Raw genomic sequence first — 14293 nt, 5'->3', positions numbered from 1 at the left:
TCCCCACTACTAGCAGTTAGCATAACCTTAATCATGTCAGATAGAGGTTAGCAGGTCTGTTATAGGGCCTAGGGCCTGGGAAACCCGAATTATGTTATTATCAACACCTTCCCGATAAAGGATAAAAGATTTACTTTAGTGTTTGCACCAAGCAGTCATTTCCATAGAATACCTTCAATGTCCTGCTTTAACATCAGAAAATAGCAAAAGCTGTTTGATGTTTACCTTATCTAAAAAAAGAAGGAAAACATGTAGCAGGCTACAGCAGGTTTGCGGCATTTAAATATATGCTTTGAGATGCTCACAGTTGGGACAATAACAAAAAGACGAGCTTTGGATAAACATGAAAGGCCTCATCCAGGGGGCTGGGTGAGTGAGTCAGCAGGGGGTGTGAGGGGCAGAGGAGGGTACCTGTGCAGGCTCTGGTGGTGGGGCTGGGTGAGTGAGTCAGCAGGGGGTGTGAGGGGCAGAGGAGGGTACCTGTGCAGGCTCTGGTGGTGGGGCTGGGTGAGTGAGTCAGCAGGGGGTGTGAGGGGCAGAGGAGGGTACCTGTGCAGGCTCTGGTGGTGGGGCTGGGTGAGTGAGTCAGCAGGGGGTGTGAGGGGCAGAGGAGGGTACCTGTGCAGGCTCTGGTGGTGGTGTTGAGGTAGTACTGCTGGGCACAGCTGTCCTGACACTCCCCAAACAGCAGCACCTGGGACGGATCCCTGCAGGACCGGCAAGCCCCCGCAGCCTCACAGCTCAGGCACGGGGTGTCACACGCTGCACATCCAGGGGTCATCAGGGTTAGAGGTCATCAGGGTCAGAGGTCATCAGGGTTAGAGGTCATCAGGAAGACATCTTTAAACTGTCTGAGGAAAGGTCTGTCACCAGGGCGATACTCACCATTGCAGACTCTGTCTCCGTTGGCATAGTAACCCCTGGGACAGCTGGCAGAGCAGAGCCCAGAGGGCAGGAGGACCATGGGGGTGGGACAGGAAGTGCAGGACAGAGGCCCCTCCCCGCTGCAGGCCTCACAGGAAGGATGGCATCCTGGGAGGAGACACTGACACTGTCAGTCCACAGAGACAAACTCTGACGGCCAACAAGTCTACCAAACAACCACAACGCTAGTATGAAGACATCCAGCTAGGATGAAGACATCCAGCTAGGATGAAGACATCCAGCTAGGATGAAGACATCCATCTAGTATGAAGACATCCAGCTAGGATGAAGACATCCATCTAGTATGAAGACATCCATCTAGTATGAAGACATCCAGCTAGGATGAAGACATCCAGCTAGGATGAAGACATCCAGCTAGGATGAAGACATCCATCTAGTATGAAGACATCCATCTAGTATGAAGACATCCATCTAGTATGAAGACATCCAGCTAGGATGAAGACATCCATCTAGTATGAAGACATCCAGCTAGGATGAATACATCCATCTAGTATGAAGACATCCATCTAGGATGAAGACATCCAGCTAGGATGAAGACATCCATCTAGTATGAAGACATCCAGCTAGGATGAAGACATCCATCTAGGATGAAGACATCCAGCTAGGATGAAGACATCCATCTAGTATGAAGACATCCAGCTAGGATGAAGACATCCATCTAGTATGAAGACATCCAGCTAGGATGAAGACATCCATCTAGTATGAAGACATCCATCTAGTATGAAGACATCCATCTAGTATGAAGACATCCAGCTAGGATGAAGACATCCATCTAGTATGAAGACATCCATCTAGGATGAAGACATCCATCTAGTATGAAGACATCCAGCTAGTATGAAGACATCCATCTAGGATGAAGACATCCAGCTAGGATGAGTAAACCAGCCTGGTAGTGGTGTGTGTGTGGTAAACAGGAGCGGTAGCGGTGTGTGTGTGGTAAACCAGCCTGGTAGTGGTGTGTGTGTGGTAAACAGGTGTGGTAGCGGTGTGTGTGTGGTAAACCAGCCTGGTAGTGGTGCGTGTGTGGTAAACAGGAGTGGTAGCGGTGTGTGTGTGGTAAACAGGAGTGGTAGCGGTGTGTGTGTGGTAAACAGGTGTGGTAGCGGTGTGTGTGTGTGGTAAACAGGTGTGGTAGCGGTGTGTGTGTGGTAAACCAGCCTGGTAGTGGTGTGTGTGTGGTAAACAGGTGTGGTAGCGGTGTGTGTGTGGTAAACAGGTGTGGTAGCGGTGTGTGTGTGGTAAACCAGCCTGGTAGTGGTGCGTGTGTGGTAAACAGGAGTGGTAGCGGTGTGTGTGTGGTAAACAGGAGTGGTAGTGGTGTGTGTGTGGTAAACAGGTGTGGTAGCGGTGTGTGTGTGGTAAACAGGTGTGGTAGCGGTGTGTGTGTGGTAAACAGGAGTGGTAGTGGTGTGTGTGTGGTAAACAGGTGTGGTAGTGGTGTGTGTGTGGTAAACAGGTGTGGTAGTGGTGTGTGTGTGGTAAACAGGAGTGGTAGCGGTGTGTGTGTGGTAAACAGGTGTGGTAGCGGTGTGTATGTGGTAAACAGGTGTGGTAGTGGTATGTGTGTGGTAAACAGGTGTGGTAGCGGTGTGTGTGTGGTAAACAGGTGTGGTAGTGGTGTGTGTGTGGTAAACAGGAGTGGTAGTGGTGTGTGTGTGGTAAACAGGAGTGGTAGTGGTGTGTGTGTGGTAAACAGGTGTGGTAGCGGTGTGTGTGTGGTAAACAGGAGTGGTAGTGGTGTGTGTGTGGTAAACAGGTGTGGTAGTGGTGTGTGTGTGGTAAACAGGTGTGGTAGTGGTGTGTGTGTGGTAAACAGGAGTGGTAGTGGTGTGTGTGTGGTAAACAGGTGTGGTAGTGGTGTGTGTGTGGTAAACAGGTGTGGTAGCGGTGGTCTTACTCCGGCAGGCTCCGTGCCAGGCGTAGCGCCCCGGGGGGCAGGCGGAGACACAGTGGTCGCCCAGCAACAGGGTCCTGGGCACCTGGCACCACAGACACACGCTGCCTACCCTGGTCTGGAGGTCGGCTGTGCAGCGCTGGCAGCCCTCACTGCAGGCTGGGGACACAGGGGACACATGAACACATGACTGCAGGCTGGGGACACAGGGGACACACAAACACATGACTTCAGGCTGGGGACACAGGGGACACATGAACACATGACTGCAGGCTGGGGACACAGGGGACACATGAACACATGACTGCAGGCTGGGGACACAGGGGACACATGAACACATGACTGCAGGCTGGGGACACAGGGGACACATGAACACATGACTGCAGGCTGGGGACACAGGGGACACATGAACACATGACTGCAGGCTGCAAACACCTACACACACACTACCAGACATATCTGTCTATCTGCAGGGCTGGCAGACAGAGGGGATCACACGCTCCTCTTTGTTATCTGGCAGTGGGTCAGGCTTGGCTGGCAAGTGGGCAGGTCTGGAGTCAGATGACTATCTAAGAAGACAGCAGCTGCACCAGGAGACAGCCAGCTGATGAGAGGGATAAGTAGCAGGGCTGGTACAGGATCAGACCTTGAGAACTGTTGGAAGATTTCCTCTCTTGACTGTGGATCAGAGACACTGGGAGGGAGAGATCCACCAGACCTCCGCAGACTTTCATCCTTACTGAACAGGAAGGTTGTCCAACGAAACCCTTTTCAATAAAGTTTGATTGATTGATTCTCCTCAGCTGGGCTGTGGGTCAGGGTGCCACTATGGAGAGCATGCCACTCTGTGTGAATGTGACATTAAGACACCTCTTCCTCATGGAAAGTAGGTGTTTTTGAAGTCTGCGCATTTCTGAAAATGTTTTGTTTTCAAGTGAACTGAGGCTTTGTTTAACACAGAGGACAATAGACATGAAATAGTGTGGGTGATATTCAAACACACAAGCGCTCCACTGAAAGCTGTCCCCTGTGTTCATCTCCCCGCCAGCTCCCAGGTGATCCTGGCCCTGAGCCAACATCAACACTACAGACAACACTGCTATCATTTCACAGCTACACCTCCCCTTTCTGTCACATTATATCATATCAACATTCCTCATATCAGCATACACATACATGAAGTAGCACTGACTTTCCACACACACACACGCACACACACACACATACACACACACACACACACACACACACACAGGGAGGAAAAACACATGAAACTTCTGTATTATCGACTGGATGTTCAGACGAGCTATAACAATAACCTGGTGTTGATTGATCCTGACCTCCTTGTTGAGTTCCAGTGTTCTAACCCTCAGCAGAGCAGATTTCAGGTCTGCAGATCTGAATGACTGCAGACTCAACACATTACATTTACCAAGGAAGACATGTTTCTGAAAAGTTTGCCTGTAGAATCCAGAAGTTTTTTGTCAAAATAAACAACCCAAGGGTTTGAGAAATCCAAAATCGAATTAGTCCATAGCAGAACTAGCTCTCATGAACACCCATTAAAAGAGGTGAAACGTTATCGCTTGAGGGAAGCAGAACCGTCTTCTGGCTGCAATTAGCCGGTCTGAATGTTCTAGCCTGTTTTTCGAGGCCTAATGAAAGATTTAGCCCACGATACACCAGGGACGCCTGTCAAAGAGTGAAGCGAGGCTCTGCAGACCAGAACATTCATCCTGCTTGATCCTATAAATATTAAACAAGAGCTTTTAAGAGATGTGTCCCTTAATCCCAGTCCAGCTCAGGGTCACCTTGGAACAGGAGGGAACAGCAGCCAGGCTGGAGAATCACCCTTGGGCTCCCCTCAAACTTTACCCCATGGTAACAGTAACCATGGTAACAGTAACCATGGTTAGCTAGAAATTATGCAGTTATGGGGCTCCATAGATCCCTGATGGGGGCAAACTGATTTCCTTTGCCACACACACACACAAACAGGTATCACAGTTTTTAAGCTCTGAATAGAACTTTTAGTTCTGCTGCTGTTTAATCGGTGTGTGCGTGTCAGTGGGGGGTGTTAAGTACAATGTCAGTGTCTGAAGTGCCACAAGCCATCTTTTATTTTATTTTTTTGGCTGAGGACAATCAATTAAGGTCCCAGGGAACACTCTCTCCTCATCCTAGGGAACAAACTCTCTCCCCATCCTAGGGAACAAACTCTCTCCTCATCCTAGGGAACAAACTCTCTCCTCATCCTAGGGAACACACTCTCTCCTCATCCTAGGAGCAGTTGCATCTCACCTCTGCATCTCACCTCTGCATCTCACCTCTGCATCTCACCTCTGCATCTCACCTCTGCATCTCACCTCTGCATCTCACCTCTGCATCTCACCTCTGCATCTCACCTCTGCATCTCACCTCTGCATCTCACCTCTGCATCTCACCTCTGCATCTCACTGAACAGCCACTCCTGCTAACTCCAGCCAGGGAGTCAGGGTCTCAGATACACAAGCTATGCACAGCAGGGCAATGAGGAAAGAGGAGAAATCCATCTGCCCAGCTAGGTAAAGAATATCTTCGTGTTCCTTGTTAAAACAATGCTCCAGAAAGTTTGAGGAAGGATCTTCTCCAGGGACTCTGCTCCAGTAGTGTTTACTTATCATAATAGGACACAGTCCATACACACACACACACACATCAACACACATCAACACACACACACTCTCACTCACAAACACGCTCACACAAACACACTCACATACAGTTGTGTAAACTACTTAGCGATTAAACTTTATTCAGATTCTGATACACTAGTTCTCCCTACTCCGCCCAGGGGTCAGCCTCACCTTGGCAGGACCCAGCAGGGCCGAGGTAGTGTCCCTCGGGGCAGCGCGTCCTGCAGTATCCGCTGTGGAGGGAGCTCTGGGGAGCGCAGGCCTGGCAGTCCGCCTGGGAGGGCCCGGAGCAGGACGGGCAGGAGGGGTGGCATGCTGGGGGCAGGAGGAGTTCATATTAGGAATGATGACATAACTCAATACTATAGCTCCCAGCGTTCAATGAAGGGAATCCTGTTTGTGTTCTTAAGACACTACGTAGCAGTATCATACAGTATCGTACACCACAGTAGATAATGTAACTAGAAGTACCGATAAGAACATGAACAGTTAAGACAGGCAGCCAATGAAGAGTCATCATCGTAAAAGAAGATTTTCTAATGAATTCTAGATGAAGGCAACCTTTTGTTGCCTCCAATCCTCCTCAGTTAATTAGAGGAAGTTGTCGAGGCACCCAAGCAGTGCCGGTCTGCTGACTCAGGGTATCAGCCTACTGCCTCAGTCTGTAAACCAGGGACAGGCAGATGGTTTAATGGTGGAATTAAACTAATTTCCATGGAAACATAATGAGTGTTCTTAGCGTTCTGACCAGGTGAGCCTGGTGATTCTCCCTGGAAGAGATGCTGCTCTGGGGAAATGCTTCATACCTTTTCATATGCTTTGGTACACGAGGGAATCGTATCGACTAATTGCACGATGCTTTCATGCCTCAGTGGAGTAGCTTCCAGAAGCTCGTCTCCCTTTTTCTGCTCACCCATGCTTAGTGTTGCATCAAGTATAAGTAACCTTACAAACATTTAACATTCAAAGTCTAATTTCCTCATGTTAATAGTTGTGCGGTCCTCTCACCTAGACAGGTGTTGTCCTGGACGTGGAAGCCTTGGGGGCACTCAGAGACACATTGGTCATCGTGGAGGATGAAGGGTGCAGAGCAGGAAGTACAGTTGTGGGCACTTCCTCCCATGCACTGAAGACAGGAAGTGTGACATTCTGGAAGAATCGAAAGAGAGGGAAGGGATTGAGGCTTTGTTTGGATAAAAGTGAGAAGGAAAGAGAACGTTTTATTGAAAGCCTTTGATGCTGACTTGACACAAATATTGAGCATTTTAACACTGTTCTGGTAGCAGAGCTTTAACTACTGATGGGAAATCTAGGACAAAAAGACAGCTATTGTCAGGCTCTTGCTAGGAGAACTCAGACCCGGATTCTAAGTGTGTGTGTGTGTACGTGCATGTTTGTGTGTACAGTGTATAAATGTGTGTTCTTAAGTTGAATTGTGCTGGTGTGTGTGTGTAGTGCAGTAGGAGTGTGTGTGTGTAATAGGAGTGTGTGTTTGTGTAGTGTCAGACAGCTAACAGAGGGACTTCCTGTACACCTCCAGGACAGATCCTACCTGCTGCCCGTCAGCTCCCCAGAGGCTGGGAGGAGCCAGGCTCCTACTCAACACTGTGTTCAGGAGCGGGTGACAGAGAGACACATGAACCTGCACTTCCACAAACCTCCATACCCCCACCCCCCAACTCCCCGCCCACACACACACACACACACACACACACGTGTGTCGAGCAGCAGGAGCTGGAACAGTCATGGGGCTGTCCAGTCAGACAGACACACCCTGTGTCTGCTCTGGCAGCTTAACTTGTCAACAGTGAAAAAGCCCATCTATTTCTGTAATTGAGTTTATCCTCCCTCTCTCTCTCTCTCTCTCTCTCTCTCTCTCTCACAATGCCGAGGGCATATTAAATAGGACCGCTGTCAACATGCCCTTCGTTGGAGGAAAGAAGGGGAGGAGAAAAAGATAGACAGCAGTCACCATCTACCTTTTATTGCTTCTGGGATATCTATGCTAATTTGTCGGCAGTTGTGGGGGAGGATATTGATCCTGGTACTTTTCAAATTCATTCCCTTGCTAGTTCATTCTCTGAGGATTTTGACACAAGAATAGGCCAATGTACTTCACTTTGGATTTTGCTGAGGATGCATGATCAAGATGTGTTCAGTGTTCAGGACGTATTTATGATCTCGCTTCCCTTTTCATGTTCAGAAGTTTCCCAGGGAGGATGTGTGGTGTGTTAGTGTTGTGAGTGAGCCAGTTAGGGGTGGCCTGAACGCAGAGTTGCATTAAGCCTTCTACTCTGACTATCTGTATGCTGAGGTAGGGTTACAGGGGTGGGGACTGAAGAGAGAGAGGGATTTACAGGCTGGAATTTCCTCTGAGACACCCGATCTGTCACCAGAGCAGAGGTGAGCCTGTATGTGTGTGTTTTGTCCTTCCATTTTGACCTGTCTAGGGGCCTTGTGCATGTCCCCCCCGGTCCCTCCTGACCCCTGCAGCCCCACCACATTCACTGTCCTGCTCTAGGAGCACCAGGACGCTTTTAAGCTCTGACAAGGAACCACAGCCAAACACATGAGGCCATACAGATGAATAAATAGTCAAAGAAGAACCCTAATCAAATAAAAATATGAGTCAGGTGGCTGAGCGGTGAGGGAATCGGGCTAGTAATCCGAAGGTTGCCAGTTCGATTCCCGGTCATGCCAACTGACGTTGTGTCCTTGGGCAAGGCACTTCACCCTACTTGCCTCGGGGGAATGTCCCTGTACTTACTGTAAGTCGCTCTGGATAAGAGCGTCTGCTAAATGACTAAATGTAAATGTAAATCAAAGTTGGCAGAGAGCTGACAGCAGTGAATGCATGTTCTCCTAAGGATTAAATGGATGGCTTTTCCATTTTAGAGACACATTCAGTTAGGATTTACACTGAAAATTGAATGTTGAAAAAAAACTAAACAAATAAACAGCTAAAGATGAACAATGGAAGGATAATTCTTCTCCGGAAAGCCAGAATGTATAAACTAACAGGAAGCTACATGAACTCCAGAGTCTGCGCTGCAATTACAGTAATAGCTAGCTGTGCTCTGTGTGAGCTGTAGGGTCCAGCTGGTGGTTGACTGTAAAGCGAGCGCAGTGCTCCAGAGCTGCCCCTGCAGCGTGGGAATGGAAAGCAGTAAAAGGATGTCAGTGGTGTCTTTCTGTTCCTGTAAATGCTGGCCTCTCCCCCCTAATGAGCAGTTGAGTGTTGTTAGATAAGCCATGAGCTCATAGGAAGAGGGGATGTAAGCTCAGATAGTGACAGAGGTCTTGTTCGGCCTCAGACAAGCTGGAATTTCCCAGTCCTGGCAGGTGTGAAAGCACTGCGAGGACTCACACAGACACAGAGTCTGTTAACCAGAAGCTGAAAAGGCTGTTACAACAACAAAAGGCTTGAACGGCAGTGAAATACCACTGCTGTAAGTTCACTGAAGATGAACAAACAGCACTTGCGGTTACAGAGACACACACTGTGTACCCACCTCGGCAGGTGTGTGACGCGTCCAGGTAGTGGCGTGCGGTGCAACCCGACACACACACACCCCCACCCCCAGCAGCACCCTGGGGCAGCAGAGCCTCCTCTGGCTTCCTGCAGGCCAGACAGCCAGACGGGCCGGGACCCAGACACACCCGGCAGGACACATGGCAGCCTGGGGAGGAGAGAGTTAGGGTTAGGACTGGGAGAGAGGGGGAGGGTTAGGACTGGGAGAGAGGGGGAGGGTTAGGACTGGGAGAGAGGGGGAGGGTTAGGACTGGGAGAGAGGGGGAGGGTTAGGACTGGGGGAGAGGGGAGGGTTAGGACTGGGGGAGAGGGGGAGGGTTAGGACTGGGGGAGAGAGTTAGGGTTAGGACTGGGGGAGAGGGGGAGGGTTAGGACTGGGGGAGAGAGTTAGGGTTAGGACTGGGGGAGAGGGTTAGGACTGGGGGAGAGGGGGAGGGGGTTTAGGGTTAGACACACTCACAACCCAGCCAAGGATCTAGTTTCCATTTGTCTTCATCACATACAAGGTAATAACAGCTCCAGTTTGTGTGAGAGCGCTTGATTGAGCCAGCTGTTACTGTGTCCCCCTGAAGGAGAGTCGATGATGTGTGAGCTCATTAGCAAGCATGCGGCTTGTAGGAACAATAGAAGGCTGAGATTATGTCTAATGTACGGGGGAAGCAGGGCTGGGGGTGATGCAGGGCTGGGGGTGATGCAGGGCTGGGGGTGATGCAGGGCTGGGGGGGATGCAGGGCTGGGGGGGATGCAGGGCTGGGGGGGATGCAGGGCTGGGGGGGATGCAGGGCTAGGGGTGATGCAGGGCTGGGGGTGATGCAGGGCTGGGGGTGATGCAGGGCTGGGGGTGATGCAGGGCTGGGGGTGATGCAGGGCTGGGGGGGATGCAGGGCTGGGGGTGATGCAGGGCTGGGGGGGATGCAGGGCTGGGGGGGATGCAGGGCTGGGGGGGATGCAGGGCTGGGGGGGATGCAGGGCTGGGGGGGATGCAGGGCTGGGGGTGATGCAGGGCTGGGGGTGATGCAGGGCTGGGGGGGATGCAGGGCTGGGGGGGATGCAGGGCTGGGGGGGATGCAGGGCTGGGGGGGATGCAGGGCTGGGGGTGATGCAGGGCTGGGGGGGATGCAGGGCTGGGGGGGATGCAGGGCTCAAAAGGCAACGAAGGGAAGTGTTACTAGGATCATTGGGATTAATTAACAAACAAGCAACAGGTTGTGTTTGTGTGAAGTGATAACTGGTAGCTGTGTTTGTGTGAAGTGATAACTGGTAGCTGTGTTTGTGTGAAGTGATAACTGGTAGCTGTGTTTGTGTGAAGTGATAACTGGTAGCTGTGTTTGTGTGAAGTGATAACTGGTAGCTGTGTTTGTGTGAAGTGATAACTGTTCTTACTGTGGCAGGCCCCGTCCTGAGGATACAGCCCCTCTCCGCAGGCCTCCACACAGCGGCCCCCACTGAGGGAGCGTCCGTCTGGGCAGCGCGAGCACTGGGAGCCCCCGGGTCCAGAGCAGGAGGAGCAGGAACCTGGACAAGCTGGAGGCAAGAGGACCCAGGTCACACATGCTGGCTTACAGTAGTGGTACTCAGTCACATGCTCACAGTGATGTTTGTGTGTGTCAATGGACACTATATAAAATAGTAGCACACCTCAATGAGACCTCAAAATGTGGACACAAAATAGATGTTTTCAAGACAGTTTGTAGTACATGTTTTGGTTCTGAAGAGATACGTACCTCTACACCTGCTGTCACTTTCAAGGTAATGCCCTTCAAGACAGTCGGAAACACATTTCCCATGATGCAAGGCAAAACCTGGGGGGCAGCTCATGCACTTGGGGTTGTCAGGGTAACAGGAGGCGCAGGAGGGGTCGCAGGCTGGGGGGGAACAGTCACACAGATCAGCTTCAGTACTGGCTCTTCACTTCAGTGCAACTGACAACAAACAAACTTCTGCTTGTGATTCCAGACAAAACTCTGAACACAGTTCACAGTCTGAATACAAAGAATCCTCCTGGATCTATATGGTCTGTATGTGAGGGTTTCCCTTACATACAAGGCATTCAGAAAACCAACGTGCTAAAACATGACTGTTGATGAAACATTTCATCAACCACGCTTGAGGGTATGAGAAATGTCAGCTGTCAACGCAACTAAACACACAAACACACCCAGCCGGAAGAGCCAGGGAGGAAGTCCCCCATGTCTGCTCGTGTTTCCACACTCTCTTATTCACCTGACCCTCACACAGCTCCTCAAAGGTTTGACGTGCGTTAAGATGGCCCATGGGTACGTCCCCCACAACCCTCAAGCTTCAGCAGGAGGCTGCCTTCAGGCGCCACCTGAGAACAGCAGCTTTGCCCTTCCACTCATCCCCACCTGAGAACAGCAGCTTTGCCCTTCCACTCATCCCCACCTGAGAACAGCAGCTTTGCCCTTCCACTCATCCCCACCTGAGAACAGCAGCTTTGCCCTTCCACTCATCCCCACCTGAGAACAGCAGCTTTGCCCTTCCACTCATCCCCACCTGAGAACAACAGCTTTGTCCTTTCACTCATCACCGCTTTGCCCCTCGCTACCATCTCTTCTGTTAAAAATAGAAACTATGCATATGCTGATTCAAGCAGATCTGGAACTTCATTAGAGTAAAATACAAATAAACAAATTCCAATTCAACATGGATTGTGGTTCTGCCAGCTGACTGGCTGGTTTCCAGGGAGGGAACCAGCACATCCTTCACCTGCAGGTTACTGTGTCTCCCGCTCACGGGAATGGTGCATTGTGGGCCGCTATCTCCCAGGATAATGTGTTTACTGAGCGTAGAGTGTTCACAGGAGAGCGCTAATCCATGCTGTAATGGAAAATGCAGATGTGGGCTGGAGAGTCTCTGAGAGCCGGAGATGCTAAATTAGCATGTGCACCAGGGGAGGCACCAGGGGAGGCACCAGGGGAGGCACCAGGGGAGGCACCAGGGGAGGCACCAGGCGGGGCACCAGGGGAGGCACCAGGGGAGGCACCAGGCGGGGCACCAGGGGAGGCACAAGGGGGACGACCAGGGGAGGCACCAGGGGGGGCACCAGGGGAGGCACCAGGGGAGGCACCAGGGGAGGCACCAGGGGGGGCACCAGGGGAGGCACAAGGGGGACGACCAGGGGAGGCACCAGGGGGGGCACCAGGGGAGGCACCAGGGGAGGCACCAGGGGGGGCACCAGGGGAGGCACCAGGGGAGGCACCAGGGGAGGCACCAGGGGAGGCACCGGGGGGGCACCAGGGGAGGCACCAGGGGAGGCACCAGGGTGAGGAGGGTGAGGAGGGTGAGGTGGGAGGAGGGTCAGGAGGGTGAAGTGGGAGGAGGGTGAGGGGTGAGGTTTGTCAGGGCAGCAGCAGCTCACCATAGCAGATGCCTCTCTGCGTGTAGAAGCCTGGTCCACAGTCTGAGACACACACACCCTCTCTTAGCAGGAGGGCTGGGGAGGAACAGGACACACACTCCTCTGGACCCGGCCCAACACACTCTGAACATGACTCATGACAACCTGAGAGAGAGGGAGAAATATCGGTCAGAAGCCCCAGCAGACTGTTTTGAGGTCCCTTCAAATAGTGACTGTGATCTCTTTCTCCTATCTGTCTGTGTGTGTGTGTGTGTGTGTCTGTCTGTCTGTGTGTGTGTGTGTGTGTGTGTGTGTGTCTGTCTGTGTGTGTGTGTGTGTGTGTGTGGGGGGGGGGGGGGGACTGAGCTCCTCCAGCTTACACCTCACACAGGAACAAGAGGAGCTGATGAAATATTGATCACCTTCTCTGTCTCCCTGACACTGGGACTGGCGCTTTGATAAGAAATTGTGCCTTGATCTTCTCTCAGCAGATGGCTTTGTAGCCAGAGTGCTCTTGATGTAAATTTCTGAGTATATTTAGCAGCACTGAGGAACCAGGGCCCTGTATGTGTCCCGCATCCACCAGGACATACCAGGGCCCTGTATGTCTGTGAGCCAGACTGTGTGGCAGGAGGATAGTGTGATAATGACAAAACAATCACAGCAAAGAAAAAGGAAAGAGTACATTGATTTATCGATGTTTACAGTGCTACAGAATTTATCTAGCTATCAGATTGTCCTACCAGCCTAAAATAAACAGGTAGGATGAAAAGTGAAAAAAGTAGGCAACAGTAACCGGGTGACTATTCGGGCAAAAGTACAAACAGATCTGGGACCAGCCGCTAATGTGTCTACTCTTCCTGTCAACTCTCAGCTAACACAACGAGATGCTGTCAAGCGGTGAGCAAACATCATCTCTACTGAGACTCTGCCAGGCTCCCAGAACACGCCCATCTTCCTCAGAACAGCTCTGGAATCATCTCCCATTCATCATTGTCTAAAAATAGACAAAGTAGGAGAACAAAAAAAAATTGATAGCATCAAGGCAAAGACAATATTACAGGAGAAGAAGGATGTTTATTAATCATCACCCTAACCTAAGGAAAAATGGGGGGAGGGAGGGATGGAAGATGGGGGGAGGGATGGGGGGTGGGGGGAGGGAGAGATGGGGGGTGGGGGGGAGGGAGGGATGGGGGTGGGGGGAGGGAGGGAGGGAGGGATGGGGGGTGGGGGGAGGGAGGGAGGGATGGGGGGTGGGGGGAGGGAGGGATGGAAGATGGGGGGAGGGATGGGGGGTGGGGGGAGGGAGAGATGGGGGGTGGGGGGAGGGAGGGAGGGATGGGGGGTGGGGGGAGGGAGGGATGGAAGATGGGGGGAGGGATGGGGGGTGGGGGGAGGGAGAGATGGGGGGTGGGGGGAGGGAGGGAGGGATGGGGGGTGGGGGGTGGGAGGGATGGAAGATGGGGGGAGGGATGGGGGGTGGGGGGAGGGATGGGGGGTGGGGGGGAGGGATGGGGGGTGGGGGGAGGGAGGGATGGGGGTGGGGGGAGGGAGGGAGGGAGGGAGGGATGGATGGATGGAAGATGGGGGGAGGGATGGGGGTTAGGGTTAGCTGTTGCTGACCTGCCTGACTGAGATGGGTTATAGGGTTAGGGTTGAGATGAGACTGAGATGGGCCTGGCCTGTCTTTAATGACGTTTGTTCATTTCCTGCTTGGGAGAGTACAGCTACAGCTGTCTACTTCAGCCTGTCCTACTCCTGGTGCAGAGGACAGGAGCTCTGCTCTGCTGCTAGGTTATTATTTCTGGTAAAGTCAATTAAGTCACAATCTTTTATTACAACATGTAAGAGTGACAGCTACTGAAAGATAAGATGAGTAGAAATGTGTG

The 14293-nt window shown here is 51.8% G+C and overlaps 1 protein-coding gene across 1 annotated transcript in view; it reads right to left on the bottom strand.

Annotated features, from left to right (window-relative positions):
- fras1 (Fraser extracellular matrix complex subunit 1) overlaps window positions 1–14293 on the bottom strand; it is a 57607-nt gene that overhangs the window by 37656 nt on the left and 5658 nt on the right. The window contains exons 5-13 of the mRNA XM_062451056.1: window positions 12426–12569; window positions 10771–10911; window positions 10430–10570; window positions 9027–9194; window positions 6523–6663; window positions 5686–5829; window positions 2843–2998; window positions 886–1032; window positions 619–762 (exon numbers count right to left, since the gene is read on the bottom strand). Of these exons, the coding sequence (XP_062307040.1) occupies window positions 619–762; window positions 886–1032; window positions 2843–2998; window positions 5686–5829; window positions 6523–6663; window positions 9027–9194; window positions 10430–10570; window positions 10771–10911; window positions 12426–12569 (1326 nt within the window). The remainder of the gene's footprint in view (window positions 1–618; window positions 763–885; window positions 1033–2842; window positions 2999–5685; window positions 5830–6522; window positions 6664–9026; window positions 9195–10429; window positions 10571–10770; window positions 10912–12425; window positions 12570–14293) is intronic.

The sequence above is a fragment of the Osmerus eperlanus genome, chromosome 25, assembly GCF_963692335.1.
Source record: "Osmerus eperlanus chromosome 25, fOsmEpe2.1, whole genome shotgun sequence".
Lineage (NCBI taxonomy): Eukaryota > Metazoa > Chordata > Actinopteri > Osmeriformes > Osmeridae > Osmerus > Osmerus eperlanus.
This window is presented reverse-complemented; position numbering and strand designations above follow the sequence as displayed.